The sequence below is a fragment of the Nicotiana tabacum genome, chromosome 12 (assembly GCF_000715075.1).
Source record: "Nicotiana tabacum cultivar K326 chromosome 12, ASM71507v2, whole genome shotgun sequence".
In the NCBI taxonomy this organism is placed as follows: domain Eukaryota; kingdom Viridiplantae; phylum Streptophyta; class Magnoliopsida; order Solanales; family Solanaceae; genus Nicotiana; species Nicotiana tabacum.
In genome coordinates this window covers 81,530,834-81,550,990 of record NC_134091.1, presented here as the reverse complement: position 1 = coordinate 81,550,990, position 20,157 = coordinate 81,530,834, and the positions used below count along the sequence as shown (strand labels likewise).

General features: G+C 37.5%; 1 protein-coding gene across 11 annotated transcripts in view; it reads right to left on the bottom strand.

Annotated features, from left to right (window-relative positions):
* LOC107793587 (uncharacterized) overlaps window positions 1–19,873 on the bottom strand; it is a 41,029-nt gene extending 21,156 nt beyond the window's left edge. For 3 of the 11 annotated variants that reach the window (XM_075226645.1, XM_075226648.1, XM_075226655.1), the window contains exons 1-9: window positions 19,576–19,863; window positions 18,497–19,096; window positions 18,293–18,417; window positions 18,102–18,196; window positions 17,744–17,968; window positions 17,182–17,269; window positions 7,966–8,017; window positions 2,568–2,633; window positions 1,846–2,000 (exon numbers count right to left, since the gene is read on the bottom strand). In XM_075226645.1, the coding sequence (XP_075082746.1) occupies window positions 1,846–2,000; window positions 2,568–2,633; window positions 7,966–8,017; window positions 17,182–17,269; window positions 17,744–17,968; window positions 18,102–18,196; window positions 18,293–18,417; window positions 18,497–19,068 (1,378 nt within the window). In that variant the 5' untranslated portion in view covers window positions 19,069–19,096; window positions 19,576–19,863. Of the gene's footprint in view, window positions 1–1,845; window positions 2,001–2,567; window positions 2,634–7,965; window positions 8,018–17,181; window positions 17,270–17,743; window positions 17,969–18,101; window positions 18,197–18,292; window positions 18,418–18,496; window positions 19,097–19,575 lie in introns of all 11 variants that reach the window. The other 8 variants (XM_075226649.1, XM_075226652.1, XM_075226651.1 and 5 more) reach the window with 5 other exon arrangements.
* Between the last annotated feature and the right edge of the window lie 284 nt (window positions 19,874–20,157).

The window sequence follows — 20,157 nt, the reverse complement described above, 5'->3', positions numbered from 1 at the left end:
AAGGATAATGCACTTCTTCTTCCATGCTTGATCTTGCCATGACCATGGTACCCTTACTTCAAGCTTTGCTCTGGGCGAATGGCTCCATCAAATGTGATCGACATTGCATCTCGACCTTTTCATGCTGCGGAGCGAACCCTACTTTGAGGAGAAAGAAATACTTTCCTAAAGTTAAAGTGAATTCAAGCCCGTCTTCAACATGCAGAATAATTGTCCGGAGAAAGCAAAAGGTTCTTGGAAGGGTATGTGTGTGTGTGTGTATATATATATAGATAGTATCAAGACTTCAACATCATCAGTTCAGGGATACTTCTGTGAGTGCTGCTAGTTGAGGGGCATACCACTATGTGTTCTCAACAGTCGAGGGGCATAGAAGGCATACTTCTACAATGCTGCTAATTGTACAATAATTATTTGAACCATTTACCCCTCCCGGGGGGGAGGGGGAGGGGGGGGGTTAGATCTTTGAGACACTTTCCTACTGAAAGATTCCCCTTGTTCTCCAGCCAACCCCAAAAAAAAAAAGAAAACCCCAAAAAAAGTAGGTAAATGAATAAGAATTTAAAGATAATCACTCAGTAACTGATAATAAAAATACATGAATGCAGCGCAAATTCTACCAAAGGACACTCAAATAACATTCAGCAACAGAGAGGGCAAAATTACGGTTCAACACATTATCGTTCATTCTACAGTGATCTGATTTATAGTTTTTTTTTTCCTAGGTACATTTCGAGTCTATTAGAACGCAGCTTCTTCTTGTTACCTCACCGGTCTATTGATCCACAGGAGTGTCTGTTCCCTAGTTGTCTTAGGACTTAACTTATTTTCATTTCTTTTAACATACCCTCTGTCCCACAAAGAATGGCAGTGTAGGGAATATGAGGGTCAACATTCATATCATTTTCGGCGTGAACTCAGATATTGATGTCTTAGAATTTTTTTAAAATAAAATATACATATTTAGAAACTACACTAGATAAATACTACAAATAACAATTTTTGTTGTTTCTGTATCAGTAACAATTTTCTTAGTGTTTAAAAAGGAGATCTTTACAGAAATAATCGGCCGGATTCACTATTTACTTTCCCTATTATACACTGATTATACACGGTTATACACATATTATACATGAATTATACATATATTATACCTCCACCGGCTATTTTTAGTTTAAGCAGTTGGATGGACAGCTATTTAGGTTAATTCTTCTAAAAAAAAGTCAAACGTTTTAAGAAATTTTAGTGAAAGAAAAAATTGGTTGATTTTCCAAATAGTAATAGTACAATTCTTTTTTGGACACGGAGAATAGTTACTTAATTGACAAGAATTAGGAATCCTAGATTGATTTGCATAGAATTCTTATTCCTTTTTCTTATATATATGACTAGATTTCAATTATTTGGGATTTGAGGCATACTCGATCAATCGATTGACATAACTGGATTCCACTTTCTCAACAAACAAAAATATATCAACCTATATTAATAACAACTTTTTTTGCCTTTTGGCTTTTAGCATTCTCTTTAAAGACCACAAGGATTTGCTCAAAGTTAACCCCTAAGCCAAGCTCTTTTTCCTTGGTTTCCCTCTAACCTACAAAACTACAGATTCTACCTGAGTTGAGTAAAACCTCTTCCTACCTAATCCCCCCTTCGTCCCAGACAAATGAGATGAAACCCTCTTTGAATTTAACCCAGTATGCTTAAAGATGTAACATCATGGAAAAAATGAAAATTCTGAAACTACAAGAGAAAGAAGATGGATTTATCTTTCTTTTTTCCAAGGAAAAAAGAAGATGATTTATCACAAATTTATTGCAATCTCAGATGACAAATACATACCAGGAATCCAGTATATTGATGGTTTCACATCTTGTGATTTGGGTTTCTCGTCTTTCTCTTCTTCCGTTGTTTGCTTTTCACTAGCATCAAAAATTACAGCAATCTGATCACCATTCACCTCATACACCTCACCACGTTGACCACTGGACATGGACCTGTAAAAGCATATTGGTTGTAACAACTTATATGCGTCTGTTAAAATGACATTTAAGCAACTCTTTACTTAAATACCTTTTAGGCAGATACATTTGTAAAACACATTAACTGCTAAAAAGATGCTTCAAAGTTAAATAACAAATTCGCATCTTAAACATCTAAAAGAGCTAGGTGCATAGATGTTGGCTTTACTATTGAGAATAACAAACAAATAAACAAAAATGATCAGGACAATGACAGTGATGGAAAATAATGATACGACAACTTATTTCACTGCAGATGCCTAGACCAAATGCAGAACCTTCATACTCTCATTATCTTAGATATAAAGCCGAGCACTTGCACTAGCACAAGAGCATTGCACTATATCACTATGAGCATCAAAAAGGACATTAAGACAGAAGCCGCAAGGAATCCTGGTGGATGATGAGCAAAAAAGCCCAACTACCATCGCAAATATTTTATATCTTTCCAGTGAGAAGGAACGTCAAAGATACAATCATGCGTCCAAGCACCAAATGGAGAAAACAATTCTCTATAGCACTTGCGACGACTTACCAACCCACCTTCCATGAATAACAGTGTAAGCATTTGTTGGACCACCAGAAGTAGGTATCCTCCCCAATAAAATCCTGTGATGAATTGGATTATGTCAATTACTAAATGCTGCTTAATCCAAAGTTCACATGGGTTATACTAATGGTAAGACCTCCACTTCGCGACAAAACTCTCAGCTCTCTAAACAAGCAAAGCACAGACAGGAAAGCAAAAAATAAAGCTGCATGACTCTCTCAGAGTAAAATTTCTTAATAAAGCAATAAGACACCCCCAAAACTGTTTTTAGTACAGCAAAGAAATGTAAACAAGAATAGAATGCTTCTAACTCCTAAGCTTTAAACATGATGCACCTCTTAATTCTTTGAGACTATCCTTTTTCCTCTCTTTTCAGTTTCCTACAAAAGCAAATCTACCAAATACAAAGAAATTCAGATATCCATTTAAAAGTTACCCAACTCCAAATAACATGCAACAACCCACTTTAAGTTGTTTTGGCCTTGCTATGATATACCACATTTATCCATTCAAATATATGTGTCCTAATTGCCACTAGTATATAGGGTCATCTGAAGTCTGAAACACAAAGTTTGACAACAACAACAACAACAACAACCCAGTGGAATCCTACAAGTGGGGTTTGGAGAGGGTAGTGTGTACGCAGACCTTACACCCCTACCTATGAAGGTAGAGAGGCTGTTTCCGAAAGACCCTCGGCTCAAGAACATTAAAAAAAAAAAAAAAAAAAAAAAAGAGCAATATAGAAACAATAGCAACAACAATGTAATAAGACAGTGTAAGCAAATAATATAACGAATAATGACAGAGATCCAAGGAAATGAAACAACAAGAATAGTGCCAATCTCACCGCTACTACTGACATACCGTATATAAACAAAGGACTAGGAATAGGAAGGTACCCGACTAGTACAACTACTACTAGTAAGACAAGGCAAACTCTAGACTGTCTATCAACCCACCACCCTAATTTTCGACCTCCACATATTTTCATGTCCTTGGTGAGCTGGAGCAGAGCCATGTCCTACCTAATCACCTCACCCCAATTCTTCTTTGACAGATATTTCAAAATAATCTGCTCTTAGGAAGACTGAACTGGCAGTTTATTTTGTTGTCAATCATATTGTAGTAGAGCATTACTAAGCACTACAACTCATATTGGAAGAAAAGGAAGTTGATATTTCATCTACTTAACATGGATTCCTCCACATACACACTACTGCACGGTGTAAGAGGATAACCTTTTAGCGACCTATAAAGGGCCTTCACGCACTTATTGTTTAGAGCTTTTACTTTCTTTTTTCTATATCTTCTTTACTAGTGAATTTAGGAAATTTACTCCTCCGTGTTTTTCATTATCTTTTGAGTGAATCACTTCTTTCAAGGAGTCGATTGAACATCTCAGCTATTGACAGTAATTTAGCTTGCATTGACTAAGGCCTCATTTATTTGCACTTAATGAAGGTCTACAATCTGATCATCCAGACCTCAGTTATTAAGTGTGTTTAGTCACTAAGTGCGGTTTTTTTTATGTTTGAATCTTAATCATTCAGATTTCAATCATTAAGTGCGTTTATAGCCATTTAATGAGTTTGAACATATAACAGAGTCTTACTATCATTAAGATGCTATCACCCACCTTCACAACTAACCATCAATATTGCTCACCATTAACAACAACCACCATCCTCAACCACAACCATCATCCTCAACCACAACAATCGCCACTGCTACCAACCACCACCGCTAGCCACCATTTACAATCATCACCACCAATCACCATTACCACACAACCACCAATCACCACCAACCATCACAAAAATTAGCCACCGCTAACAATTACCACCACCATCATCTATCACTATCATCCACCACAATTATTAGCCGCCGCCGCCGCCGCCACCAGCTACCACTATCAACCATCACCTTTAACATTTATTGTCAGCCACCATCACCACTACTTACCACCCGCAACCATCACCACCACTCTCAATCGGCACTAATAACAACCATGGTTAGTCATCATCACCACAAACTATTATATTATTTTAAATATATTTTATTAATATAATATTAGATTATATAATATTTTATTTGAATTTTGTATTTATTAATTTTTAAATAAAGACAAATTTTATACATTCAGATGTTGAAAAGACGAATTATCTTTTTTATTCAGTATCCTGGTCTGAATACACATCTTAAAATTCAGATGTGTATTCAAATTCACACGTCTTAATCTTAACACATCTTAATATTCAGATATGCATGTATATTTAGACATCTTAATCTATACTATATTAAAAGCACGAAGGCCCTTAGCGAAATGTCGTTCGCCTTTTTTACCCTTTAAAATTTGATTTCAAACTAGACAAGATAGTCATTTTATTATTTTCCTAAAGTTTAGGAGTTTGAAGTCAACTAAAATTATGGCCATTAAGTCATTCCTTATTTGATCAATGTAAAAGCTCTTAATATTTAAGAACTTAAAATTATCAAAATTTTACTAATATAAATCCTTTATTTATTTGAATAATTGTGTGACGTAAAGTATGTTAAAAGTGAAACTTTTAAGCTAGTTATTTAGAATACGTGATGTTAAGTATGTTAAAAATTAGTGTATTATATGTGAAACTCTTGGCATTAAAGACTTCTAAGTTCAACTAAAACTAAGCATGTTATAAGTTATTTAATGTTCTTTTACATGATTAGTTTCTTATTATGTAGTGAAATAACATTTTTATCATTACTTTGATAAGTTTAAAGTTATCATCAATCTTTTGTTAGATTGTTTTTATTAAATGTGGCTCATAAATTATTTTTTTCGCCTTTTTAGTTCTTTAACCCATTGGCTGCTAATTGTAGTTCTTTATATCATCTAATTTGTGGTATAATGGTTCGACATTAGTTATTTTGTAGGCTCTAAATTGTCAATTATTCATTTTATTTTCTAGGAATTGTAGGACCAACCTTTACTCCCAAATTTCAAACAAACAAAATTTTGATTTTTTTCATGTTATTGACAAATCTTTGAATAATTATGATAAAAGTATGTCACAGAAGATATTTAACTAAATTAAATGTTCATAGGCTTTTCAACTTAAAAAATGAAGAATTAACCAAAATAGCCGCTTTAACTAAATTTAATGTTGATAGGCTTTTCAACTTAAAAAATGAAGAATTAACCAAAATAGCCGCTCATCCAACCGCTTAACTAAAAATAGCCAGCGAATGTATAATACCAGGTAGGAAAAGTAAATAGTGAATCCGTCCGGCTATTTATATAAAAATTCCTTTTGAAAATAGATTTTACACTACACAAAGTTATCCTTTAATTATTCTCTTAATATTTAAGATTTTAAAATCAACTAAAATTTATAGTTCAAAATGTAGCTGTTGGATTATACTTTTGCTATAGTAATATATTATTTTTTAATCTGTTAGAAACAATTCATATAGTAGTTCTTATTGATTAAAGAAAAATAGACTGTCTTTTGTTAGTTAGTTGAACATGTTTGAGTCTATTAGAATGAACTTGAAAATTACCACACACAAAAAAATGAACTTGAACATAGCTTTTCAAAAAAAAAAAAATCTTAAATCTTCAAACGCTATGTTTTCTTACTGAAATTAAAAGGAAGTATGATAACTTGTGAAATTAAGTTGATAAAATTATAAAGATGGCAATGAGTTTAAGTTGAATATATAGAATGATGATTGAGGAATTTTATGAGACAGTTTCTCTTTATTTATTGAGTTATCTATATTGGATTAATATTCATCAATTTCAAAAGTTTAAACTTTTATTTTGTAATTCAGATATAATTTTAATATACTATTTATGTGATTTTTATAAAAAGCTTACTCATTAAAGTTGGATACACGCGCAACGCGCGTATCCTAAGACTAGACTTAATAAATAAATGAGGCCCAAGAGAAGCAAGGACTTCTAGAAGAAGATGCTGATTTGATGAGAAATAAAAAGGAATAATAAAAATTCAAGTGGATGAAACTGATGCAGCTACTTTCGAAGTAACAGAACAATAGCAACAACTTGGTAAAATTCGATAGCCAAAGCTAAATTTGTGGAAAGCCTTGTAATTTGCTACGCTTGCTTGCACCTATCCGCTGATTCTGATGCCCATCAGATAGCAGAACTTTTTCAGTAGTACAAATCACTACACTTCACCTCTTTCTATATGAAATGGAATTTTTTTTTTACAAAGGTACCCTTCAGCTAAAATTTAGATCATGAAGGATCCGACCTCTAGATCTGCACCCGTATCGGACACCTGCAACCGAATCCGAGCAACTTAGCCCTCCATAGCCCTCCAGCCAGACAACATAGTAGTCTTCGGGATCAGAAGATGTTAACCAAAGATACAAACCCTATAGGTCATAGGTAGGTCATCCCGTTTGAATTGGTTAAACTTAAAAGCAAATTCTAACCTTATCTATCTAAACTTTGGTGGACAGAGTTACTCGATAATTGTGTTGGTGGGGAGGTAGCAAGTACCCGGTGGATTTAGTCGAGCCAGTGCGAGCGAGCCAGCCAAACACCATCGCTATTAAAAAGAAAAAAGAAAAAGCAGATTCTACCTCTTGTTCTTACATTAGAAAATTCCATTGTGGTGGTGTATTCAAGAATGAGCACTCATGTATAAGACTCTGACAGGGAGTTCTTAAGAATTATTACAATATTGCGCATGTGAGCAACATGTGCAATATTGATTAAGCCAACTAGTTTAGTACTAGAGGAATAGTAGTCTTATAAAAAATTTACTGTTTAGTAGTCTTACAAAAAAATTCAGAATACAGGGTATTTAGATTCTTCCTAGCAAAACCATATGTTCTCAAGGTTTAACCATCAACGTCCTAGTCTAAGATACGACGCGACAGTGAATTCCTACTTTTAATTTTGATAATGGACAGTGAATCCACACATAACCCGCTCGAATGCCATTTTTAACACTCGGTCAAGACAACGTATTGGGTTATTTGTTGCTCATTAAAAGCTAAGTCTAAGCTTTTTGGGAAGCAGATAACTCAAAAGCCTAACAGATTATGCAATGATGCGTAACAACCCAAAGTGAGGAGAGGTATTACAGGCACTTTCTTTCTTTCAATTGAAAATATTTCAATTCATAAAGGTTGCAAGAAAAGTTGGAGGGCTACATGAAAGCAAATGTTCATGCAATGGTAATCGTGAAAATATAGATGAACTGGTAAGAAAAATGGAAAGAAAGGTTACTCCTGTAGATCAGCACGTATAAATAAAATTTACCAGCTAATTCGCAGAAAGTTAAAGACTCTAGAAGCAGGACGATTTTGATTATTTAAGATATCAAAGAAGACAAATACTAGAGAGATGTGCCACATAGAAGAACTAACCTGTTATCGGCTTTAACAACACCAGAAGGTCCAGTATATTTTACTCGATCCCCTGTATGTAGATAAAAATGTAAATATAACAAAGGAAAACTACCATGACAAAGTAAAAACAGATACTCCTCAAAAGATAGTAAATATGATTATTGCAGTTATCAAAATTGAATATCACGTTTGCTATTTTAAGCGTCAAACTTAAATATATTGTACTGAAGCTCCCAAATTAAGTTGTAATGAATTTCAAAGTAGAATAACTGCATCTGGTAATAACATTAAGCAGTTGCTACATCTGCATGCTTTATTTAATTTAATAAAATAAATCAAGCATCTTCTAATTGACCCCACTAGTGGTATTCTACTGGGTTGTTGTTGTTGCATCTTCTAATTGAGTTACAATTGGGAAATATGTGCTTTGAGATACCCATACTTTCTAGAATTTGCTCCAGTCTTCCAAGACTCTCTCTCCCTCTCTTACCTTTCTTTCTACTTTGTTACTGTTTCTTGGCCACGCTTTTAAGTTTTCTATCCAGAATTTTTCAATCTGGTTTGAGTTTTGCTCTGGCGTTGCGATACTTATTTATGAATAATAACTGGCTTTTAGAATCTCTGAGTCATGAAGAGAATTTTGGACTTGCGTACAATTTTTTGGACAACAATACTATTGGCGCAGATAAGATTTGAGAACAGAACCTAGCTCTCTCTGCCATTAACACAGCCGCCCAGCAACACCGCCGGCGACCCAAGGTGAGGTACCCACCCTTCATCTCTCCTCCCTCTCTTGCTTTCTCATACATCCTCCATTCTTCCTCTTTCTCTCTCTCTTTCCCCCTCCTTCCCGTCTTTCTCTGTTTTGTTTCTCCACCGCGACGGGTCGCGGAGTTCAGCGTCGGAACTCCTTGAAGCTTGGCACTTCTCCCTTTCTATTTCTCTCCCCTTCGCCTCATGCGTCTGTGTGGGGAAACATCGGCTGAGTCCGTCAAGATCAGTCGATTTTCCGGCGTAGATCCCGTCACGCGCCGACGCGTGAGATCCTATCCAGGTGGTTTTCCAGCGCGTGCATCTCCTCTCAGTGATCAAAGCTCAAGAACGACCGCTCCAGGTGTCTCGGATTGTCCCTTCCAGCCAGCTCGCCGCGAGCCATCCTCGCCGGTCAGATTTTCGTTAACTTCAGGGGCTGCCATCCATGTTCTATCGTTCCTCTCTTGTCCTGTTATTTCGATTGTGATATTCTAGCTTAATGGTATCCTCTCTTGTCCTGTTATTTCGATATTTTGATATTCTAGCTTAATTGTATCCTCTCTTGTTCTGTTATTTTGATATTTTGATATTCTAGATTAATTGTATCCTCTGGTTTGCCTATTTTTGTTCTTGAATCTTCACTTAATGTTGGCCCTAGCATTGTCAAATTAGTTGCACTAGTTATAGCTTTGCCTACCTGTATTATATTACTCTATTCATGTTTATAGTTTTCTTTTGAATCTTTATTTAGTATATCCCATAGTAACTTTGTCCATTTTCTCTGTGACCTCTAGTTGTTTTTTGTCAATATTAGTTGGAGATTATATTTCGGTTATTCATTTAATTTTTGTCTCGTGTTTTCGGGGTAGTGTTTGCGTAGTGTCTCCTAGATTATAGTGGCTTTGGTGAACGATGGTAGGGTAAGGTCTTGTCCTCGGGAGTGTCTTGGCGGGGAGGGAGTGCGGGGGTAAGGGGGGTAAGGGAGCCTCCAGGCTGAGAATGGGGTCTTGGAACATAGGAACTTTGACCGGAAAGTCTATAGAGTTAGCGAGGATTCTCGAAAAAAGAAAGATTAATATAGCTTGTATACAAGAGACTAGATGGGTAGGAGATAAGGCGCGGGATGTGGGCAAGTTCAAACTATGGTATTCTGGGAGGGCGGGGGGCAGGAACGGGGTAGGTATCTTGGTTGATGAGGACCTCTGTGATCTAGTGGTGGAGGTTAGGAGGGTGAACGATGATGACTATTAAGCTGGTTGTTGGAGGATTCATTTTGAACATAATCAGTGCGTACGCACCCCAAGCAGGCTTGGACGAGGAAGTCAAAAGGCGTTTGTGGGAGGATTTGGATGAGATGGTGCGTGGTATTCCGCATACTAAGAAGCTTTTCATAGAAGGAGATTTCAACGGCCACATTGGAGCGATGTCTGGGGTTATGATGATGTGCATGGTGGCTTCGGTTTTGGAGATAGGAATGGAGGAGGAACTTCTCTGTTGGACTTTGCTAGAGCGTTTGATTTGGTGATAGCAAACTCGAGTTTCTCGAAGAAGGTGGAGCACTTGGTCACCTTCCGGAGTTCGGTGGCCATGACTTAGATTGATTATCTTCTCTGCAGGAAGTCAGTCCGATAGAGGTCTTTGCACGGATTGCAAAGTCATCCCGAGTGAGAACCTCACGACCCTTCATATGCTCCTGGTCATGGACCTTGAGATCACGAGGAAGAGGAGGAAGAGGGCAGTGTATAGCCAAAGCGCAGGAGTTAGGGGTTAAGTTGATGACTAAGGGGGGCTAGGAGGAGTAGCGGGGACGCAAGCGCTATGTGGACCACGACTGCGCAGTGCACTAGGGAAGCCGCTAAAGAGGTATTAGGGATCTCGAAGGGTTACTCTGGTGGTGACATAGGAGACTGGTGGTGGAATGGAGAGGCACAAGGAAAAGTGGAGACCAAGAAAGCGGCGTATCTGAAGCTAGTAGAAAGTGTAGACGAGGAGGAGAGACGGGTGAATAAGGAGCAATATAAGTTAGCTAAGAAGGAGGCGAAATTAGCAGTTACGGCAGCCAAGACTGCAGCTTTTGGTCGTTTGTATGAAGAACTCGAGGGCCAAGGTGGGGATAAGAGGTTGTTCAGGTTAGCCAAGGTGAGAGAAAGGAAGGTTCGTGACTTGGATCAAGTGAAGTGCATCAAGGATGAAGAAAGTAGAGTTTTGTTAGATGAGGGGCTTATCCGTCGGAGATGGCAGACCCACTTCCATAGTCTCTTGAACAAGGAGGGGAACAGGAACATTGTACTGGGTGATTTGGAACTCTCCGGGAGTCGTTGCGACTAAGGGTATTGTAGGCAGATTAGAGTTGAGGAGGTTGAGGGGGTTATGCGTAAGATGAGCAGGGGCAAAGCGACCGGGCCAGATGAAATCCCGGTGGAGTTTTGGAAGAGTGCGGGCAAGGTGGGCTTGGAGTGGCTCACTAGGTTATTTAATGTCATTTTTAGAATGAAGAAGATGCCCGAGAAGTAGAGGAGGAGCACGATGGTTCCTTTATACAAAAACAAGGGTGATATCCAAAATTGCAATAACTATCGGGGTATCAAGCTGCTTAGCCATACTATGAAAGTTTGGTAGAGGGTGGTGGAGCTAAGGGTGAGGAGGAGTGTGTCTATTTCCGAGAACCAATTCGGGTTTATGTCGAGGCGCTCGATTATAGAGGCCATTCACCTTGTTAGGAGTTTGATGGAGCAGTATAGGGAGAGGAAGAGGGACTTGCATATGATTTTCATCGACTTAGAAAAGGCGTACGATAAAGTCTCGAGGGAGGTTTTGTGGAGATGATTGGAGGTTAGAGGTGTACTTGTTGCCTACATTAGGGTGATTAAGGACATGTATGATGGAGCGAAGACCCCAGTGAGAACGGTGGGTGGGGACTCAGACCATTTTCCGGTCATGATGGGGTTGCACCAGGGGTCGGCACCCAGCCCTTTTTTGTTTGCCCTGGCGATGAACGTTCTGACGCGTCATATCCAAGGGGACGTATCGTGGTACATGTTATTTGCAGATGATATTGTATTGATTGACGAGACGCGAGGCGGTGTGAACGCGAGGTTAGAGGTGTGGAGGCAGATCCTGGAGTCTAAAGGTTTCAAGCTGAGCAGGACCAAGACAGAATACTTGGAGTGTAAGTTCAGTGGTGAGACTCAGGGAGGGGAAATAGAGGTGAGGCTGGACTCGCAAGTCATCCCTAGGAGAGGAAGTTTTAAGTACTTTGAATCTATTATTCAGGGGGATGGAGAGATTGATGAAGATGTCACACATCGTATTGGGGCAGGATGGATGAAATGGAGAGTCGCTTCTGGTGTTTTGTTTGACAAGAAGATGCCACCAAAACTTAAAGGTAAGTTCTACAGAATGGTGGTCAGGCCGACTATGTTGTATGGGGCTGAGTGTTGGCCTGTGAAGATCGTCCATGTCCAGAAGATGAAGGTAGCAGAGATGAGGATGTTGAGATGGATGTGCAGGCATACCGGGTTAGATAGGATTAGGAATGAGGTTATTCGCGACAAGGTGGGTGTGGCCCCTATTGAGGACAAGATGCGGGAAGCGAGGCTTAGGTGGTTTGGACATATGAGGAGGAGTAGCACAGATGCCCCGATGAGGAGGTGTGAGAGGTTGACATTGAAGGACCTACGGAGAGGTAGAGGTAGGCCGAAGAAGAAGTTGGGAGAGGTGATTAGGCAAGACATGCGTAGCTTCAGCCGACCGAAGACATGATCCTTGATAGGAAGGTGTGGAGGTAGAGGATTAGGATAGTAGGGTAGGTACATGATCCTTGATAGGAAGGTGTGGAGGTCGAGGATTTGGGTAGTAGGGTAGGTGATCTAGATTGTTCATACCGGTAGTATTAGTACGCACTCTCACATTCTGTTGGTAGTAGGTTTCTTTGACTACCCGTCGTTTTCTTTCATTTTGATCATCTTATTATCGTGTTGTTTTTATGCTGCTTTTACATGGCTTTTTGGTGTTGTCCCTCCTTGTCTATCTTTTAATTAATGTGGTGCTTATGTTTTCCTGAGCCGAAGGTCTATTGGAAACAACCCCTCTACCTCCACAAAGGTAAGGGTAAGGTTTGCGTACACACTACCCTCCCCAGACCACACAATGTGGGATAATATTGGGTATGTTGTTGTTGTGCTTTTAGTCCCTCAAATATCAACAAATTTGGGTTTTGGTCCTTGTGATTTGTGTATTAAAAAATGTGGGCGTGAGGTAAGGCTTTTTATCTAGCGCGTGGCGAGGCGTAAGCCCCGGGCGCAGGGCTTAACCCCTCATGGATCATTAATTTTAATATTTTGTAAATTAATAAAATAAATATATAAATAAAAAAGTAAAAATTACATTTAAAATGTAGAAAATTATAAAATTAGTAGGAACATGTATATATCTATTTAAACATGCTAACATGTGCATAAACATTATAAAAGAATTTTTTTTCTTATTTGAAAAAGTGAAAGACGTTGAGATGCAATACACCTATAACATGACTATGATGGAACATACTTAGAGTTGTAAAAATGATACTCTAGTTCCTAATAATTCAAAAAATACAAAAGACAAGAATATAAAATTATTGTTAGAAAACCTAAAACTAAAAAAAAATCACAAATACTCATTATAATAAAAAACGAGCATTTTTTAAGAGTCTCCAGAACGAATAAAAACTAGAGTGATACCAAAAGAAATTCTAAAACCATAAACTAACTTGAAAATTAAAGAAAGCAAAAAAAACTTGAAGAAAATGAAGCAAAGGAAGGAAGTTGCAAGTACAGAAGCAGAGCAAGCATCGGAGGACCAAACGTTTGCTTTGTAGTTTGCACTTTGAAAACAAAGAGGAAGAATATTCGTTACTCAATAAACGAAAAAAAGAGGATTATGAATTAGGATAAGCAATTAGTAAAGATCTATGAATTTTGAATTTTTTCAGTTTAAGAATTTACTATGAGTTAATTTATGAGCACGTAAGTATTAAAAAAAGAATTTATTAAGCAATTTTGGCTCCAACTTGACAAAGTTCTCTTGCCCAAAATGAATGCCCAAAATGTTGGGACTCACGCCTAAGGGAACGGGCAGAAGGTTAGCACTTACGGCTGCAATACTTGCACCATGCCAATACGCCTCAATGCGTTTTTAGTGCACTTGCTCGTGGCTCGCCCGCCTTTTAAAACACTCTTGTAATTTCTGGTTAAGCATATTTAACCTTCAATCAAATTGATAGGAGCACTTTCGATCCCTATGACTTGTGAATCTTCACAAAGATAACGATTATTAAGTGCTAAACTATTTACTTATTGATGTGATATGTTAAAGTTGTATTGTTACTATATATTTGAGGGTAATACAGTTCTATAAATAGTCTAAATATCACATATTTCCTATATAAAGGGACCAAAATAACACATTTCATTTAATTGAAGGTTAAGCATGCTTAGCCGAATATTTAGAGGACCAAAATAAGAATTTATCAATAACTAAAGGACTAAAAGTGCAATTATCCGGTTACAGTTTTCCTCAATGGAAAGGTCAAATAACATGAATATATAGTTATATACCGAACCAACTAATAAACTGCCACAATCACAAATTATCGATCTCTTACTACTACTAATAACAATGTTTTAGAAGGCAAAAGTGTGAGCAAGGTGATTTCTTGTGGTAAGGCAAGTTATATGCCTCAATCTGTGAGGCGGACCTTTTTTTCTTAATATCTTTTAGAAGTAAACAGCTTTCAATGTAGTAACAGCAGAAACATGGGGGATTAAGAAAGAGGGAAAAAAGAGAAAATAGTAGAGCAGTAAGGAGCACTACCAGTAGATAACCCGGGGGGGTTGTGTGTGAGTGAGAGAGAGAGAGGAGGCACAGATTCATCGACTTTAACCTTTCTTGACCATCTATAAATGGGTCTAAAATGACGTAACTACCCCTTGTCAATCAAAACTTTGAAGAAAACAACTCCGGCGAGACATAAAATTTACGTTTTTCCTATTTAGACTTTTGGTGCAACAAGAGAATCCAATATTGTATAGATAGTTTTATAGATCTGTAAAAAAGACTGATCTAGGAAGTATTAAAAGTCATTTATTCTATTTATACTTTTGATGTAAAGAAAGAATACAATATTGTAAAGATAGTTGGCCAGATAAAAATGACGGATTGAAACGCATCACTGATTTGTCCTTAATTTTGACATACTCAAGTGCGTCATTAATGAAAGATTTTTGATATATCAAAAGAATACAACTCAAGTATTGCATACACATCATCTGAAAAGTGCTAGTAGGCAAATACAGCACGATACTCCATAGCCTTTTCTTTCTTTTTTTCAGTTTAATACTTTCTACATATCTATCCACCACCTGAAATGAATTGTTAGGTGTCCACATTCTCTATTGCCGAACCCTAACCATTATCACTAGTCGCTTCTTATCACTTTCATGACTGTCCATTCCCCATATCTCTTTACAATTAAGTTTCCTGGCTAGACTCTAGAGAGTACTCTCCGGTCTCGTATGTCGCTCAAAAATCAAGATTGTTGCATGTCCCAATCAGTACCACCGCGTACTCTTTGTTTATTTGAGTGATTTTTGGAAGGTCTGTTGTAATATTCAAATGGGAGGCCTATTGTCATTAGATAGATTGGACTTAACAACCCACATTACTGCCAAAATTGTAACACTTGCACTACTTCAAGAACCAATCTAACCAAATCAAGTAATTTACTACCTCTTTAGTGACGAGGCTCTGAATTTTTTTCTCACTCCATCCTAATCAATACCATATCTTTGTGTTCACCCATCTAAAAGGGCTAACGAATTCACCTTCCTTCTAATATATATAAACATACTAGTGGCGCCGGATACCGACATCCTCCCACCATTACAAGAATGGGTAACTCAATTCACCAAAGAAGGGCAAATGGGACTGAGCTTTTTCGCATATGCTAGGACTTGAATCCTAGTCTCTCATGGACTTCATCCCTCTTCATCAATTGCTAGACGACACCAGTGACTGCGCACTTTCTTTTCAAATATAATATTTGAAGAACTAAAGGTTTATTTTGTGATATCAGAACTGAAGGATTATTTGTTCACTTACACTAATCTATTAGATTTTCTGTTGACCTATGACCTAATTTTAATGCGGAAAGAAAAGAGGACTAGATTAGTGTATGTGATGCTTGGAACAAGCCTTATTCATTCTTGACTGTCAACCAAATGTAACAAAGGAACTTCTTTGTCAGAATGACACGTTAGGGATAGTTAAGTGGAGAAATGATACTGAGAGACTAAGAGTGACAATCATCTCCTCCCCCCCCCCCCCAAGAGTTTCAAGTACCACAATTTTACAAGATCTCAACCCAAAACACGAAGTTTCAATTTGTGACCGAGGGAGCATGAAAACTACTTTTTTCTTTGGGAATAATTGGGAGTAAGGCCAAACACTATGTCATTAATTATACCCCTTCATGAACTAATTGGTCAATTTGCCTTGGGTAACATGTAAGGATGCCCAATCAACTCTTTCAAGTGCAAAACATTTACCAATCTCATGTTGCGACTACAAAAGTGTGCACGACAACCACCACTAAGTGCCCAAATCAGTTGGTTAATGAACAACAAATTGCCCCAGGGCTTTGATCTAGTGATAAGGGTGCAGACTTGTGATATGTAGGTTAGGTGTATGCCATGGGTTCGAACCATGCCGCACACAAAAGCCTGATAGATAAGTGGAGAAAGATATAGGGATGGGACCATCATCCACCGAGTTTTACGCCATTAACCCTTGGGATTCCTCAAATTAAAAAAAAAAGCAAATTCTAAAAAGTTGTTAACAAATATCTCATTTAAGAAACTCCTAAACACAAAATGGGGGTCCAAAAAGAGACTTTGGTAAAAAAAAAAAAAAAAAAAAAAAAGGGAAGTGATAAAATAAATACTCCTTCTACCGGGCAACTGGATGAAGTGGCTGGAAGATGAACTTACTAAGTCAGTTCCTAGAAAATTGATAAGAGAAATGATCGAGACTTTTTTTTACACCCGAAGGTGTAGCCTAACAGTCAATGAAGTCGGTAAAAACTTCAAAGACCAAGGTTCAATTCCCAACGAAAACAAAAATACTAGGTGATTTCTTCTCATCTATCTAACCTTGTTGGGCAAAGTTATCCAGTATAAGTACTGTTGCGAAGTAGCAGTTTCGCGGCGGAATAGTAAAGGTGCGCGCAATCTGGTCCAAACACCACCTTTACATATAAAAAAGATGATTGAGACTTTTTTTATGCCGCAAGTATATATATAAATTTTTTCGATCACCATCTTCTAGAATCTACCCTACAAAGACTACAGCAGATAGCTGGTTTCACGAAAACGATAAACCAAACAAAACAAAAGATGTTAGCACAGCCTATGAGGAATCCTGCTGCAAAATGGCACTTCATACCTTTTCTGAAGGGCCGTTGAGTTTTCTCTGATTGATCAACAGCCTCCGAGGTTGATTCTGAGGAACTTTCAAGTTCTCCAGACACTCTCTAAAATCCATGCAATGTTTAAAATCAAAACCATGAGAAATGCATATAACATCTATAATGATGGATTTCTAATTACTGACATATTGAAGAAATTGGTAACACTCAAAAAGATATGGATGTAAACTCAACCAGAGCATAATACTTATATTATAATAATAAATCATGAAGGTTCTCTTTCAAAAATAGTTACATGATATTCGAAGGAAATAGAGAAAAGCAAATATTATATTTTAAATCCAATTCTCCAACCTACTCCGAACCTCCGCCTATTGTTGACTCTTATGAAGACTAGTCAAGGAAAGATATCATTTTCCCTTTTCATGGATCATTTTATTTATACATTTTGGCTTAATATTCCTAATCCCAACCAACTGAATTACCAAGTTCTTATATTTGATACGTTTGTGCCCGTGAACAGTTTACAGCCAACAAAGTACCAGATTTCAGATTGGTTACAGCTAACTCAAAGTTTACCTTCTCAAAGTCTTCAAGGCTGAATGGAATAAGTTTTTCTAATGCTTCCACAGATGCCTCGACATCAACGTCTTCCTCACTAGCTTCTGACTTTGTCTCAGCACTGCTTGTCCATTCTTCCTCATTACTTGCATCATTTGCGTCTTCCATTTCAGAATCCGACGTACACTCTTCACCTGATTCTACATCTGATTCGCTTTCAGATGAGCAATCTTCACCAAAATCCTGTGCGTAAGTAACTTTATGAAGATATGGGATAAAAAGCAAAATAATGGTACACAGAGCTTGTTTAGTCAAAAGGAACCAATGATATGTTGATATGTTGAAATATATATATATATATATATGAATAACTTACATATGGAGCTAGAATGCTGCTATCAAGCACCAGCAATGGTACTTTTAAATCTCGAGCAAGGGTTCGAACAAGTCTTTCTCGATAAAGCTCAGTCCCTGCAAAATCATCAAGAATTCAGTATTTATTTCTAACAAGCACTAATAAAAAGCTAAATTGTCTTAGGAATCTCATACCAGTCTAGAAAACTCTACCTGGTATACTTTGAAGCAGGATTCTCCCACTTGAAGAACTCAAGCGGCCACCATAAGCCACAGTAACCTTCTTATGCTTTAAATGGGAAGCAACACACTCCACCAAAACGTTCTTTGTATGTTCGCTGCAAATTTTGTTGACATAAATTAACCCAAATAGCAACTTGGCAGCAAGAGAAATAGATCTGAAAGGCAGGAACTCACTGGATATAATAAGGAAATGTATCCCATGATAGAGCTATTTTCTCCCACGGAACAACCCTCCTTGAGAACTCGTTTTTAAATCTTTCTCGTCTACTTAGGAAAGGCGATTCTTTCTTCTTACTCTCGATCGACAGCTTTTCATTCCGGAGCCACTCCTTCTGCTCTTGATCACCAAGCTGAGCATGTGCATCACAATGTCTCACATCTTCACCGCCTTTTTCCTGCCGAACTGTTCCTTTATCAGAGCTCCCACTATCTCTCGTGTGTACATGTTTATCCTCACTCGCATCCCTACCATCACCTTTAGAACTAAAATACCTTAAATGTGTTGCAGGTGAACTCCTCAACAATCTTATATTCCCTCGTTGAGAAGCAGTCTGTATTGACTTAGATGTATCTAACAAAGCTCGTCCTATCACACTCCCTAGAGAAATGCAGTCTGAAGGTATATGGGTAACGCTTGAGGTTTGTGTAGGGGAGTAAGTTCTGTAGCCAGAACTAACATAGTGGTTGAAATGCTGAAATGCAAGATTCCATCTTTGGTTGTTGCTTCTTATTCTCCTCACATACATTGCAAATTATTAAAGGTATAATAGATACCTAATAACAAGCAAAGTTTATAGGGTTAGTCCACAATTGTCTGAAAGCAAAATGAAAACTTGCTATTTTTCCTGAGAAAACTAAAATCATAATAAGCTTCATACTGCTTTTAGCTGCAAAAGAAATCACATTTCTTAACCTTACAAAGTTTTGTTATCATATGAAATAGACAATTAACAGTGATCAAATTCCTAACTGATGGACATGAAATCACACAATAAGCTATATTGACGGATAAAAAGAATCGTGAACACAACACAAAATAGTCAAGAAGACAAACAGAAATTCAAAAGCCAAGATAAAAAGTGGAAATTGGGATCCAAAAAAAACCAATACAAAGAGCAAAAGCCATTAGAATCAATAAAAAAGACTCATTCTTTAGCATGCCCAGGATTAAAATTCAATCTTCTATTTTATGTAAATGGGGTGCTTTTTTGCATATTATCTTAGCTAATTACAATGTAAAATCAAGAACAGACCTTTCTTTGGTTATAAATAATAATCCTGATAATAATGTAAACTCAGAAGCTAGAAACAGCAGTGGCCATATGGGTTATAAACAGAGGGTCATGTAACAAAAAAGGCTTTTACCAGTGGAAATAGGGATGACCCTTGAAAGGGGGAGGTGACAGAAGGGGAGAGATTACCGTTTGGGAGAAGAGAGATAAGAGTTATTTTGTGCTAAAGAGGTAACCTAGGAGGAAGTGACTCCTAGTTTTTTCTGAGTTAGGAGACACGAGAACTGTCCAAAAACAAGCATCCGCCGCACATGTTAACTGAGTTAGGCTTATGGCCCAATAGATTTAAGGAGGAAGGGGAGAAGTGCACACTTAGCCACTAATAGAACTTTATTTACTTTTAAGCCACTATTTAAAATGTATTTACTCTTTAGCTATTGTTTTAATAAACTTTTACCTACCCAGACAAAATACAATTTCGCTGAAACCTTCGCTTATTTATGTGCAGATTTTAGGAGAGAAACCTTCCCTCAAATCTTACGTGTTGCATAAACCTTCCCTCGTCCAAATTACAGAAGGTTTTCTCCTCCTTTCTCCTCTTAT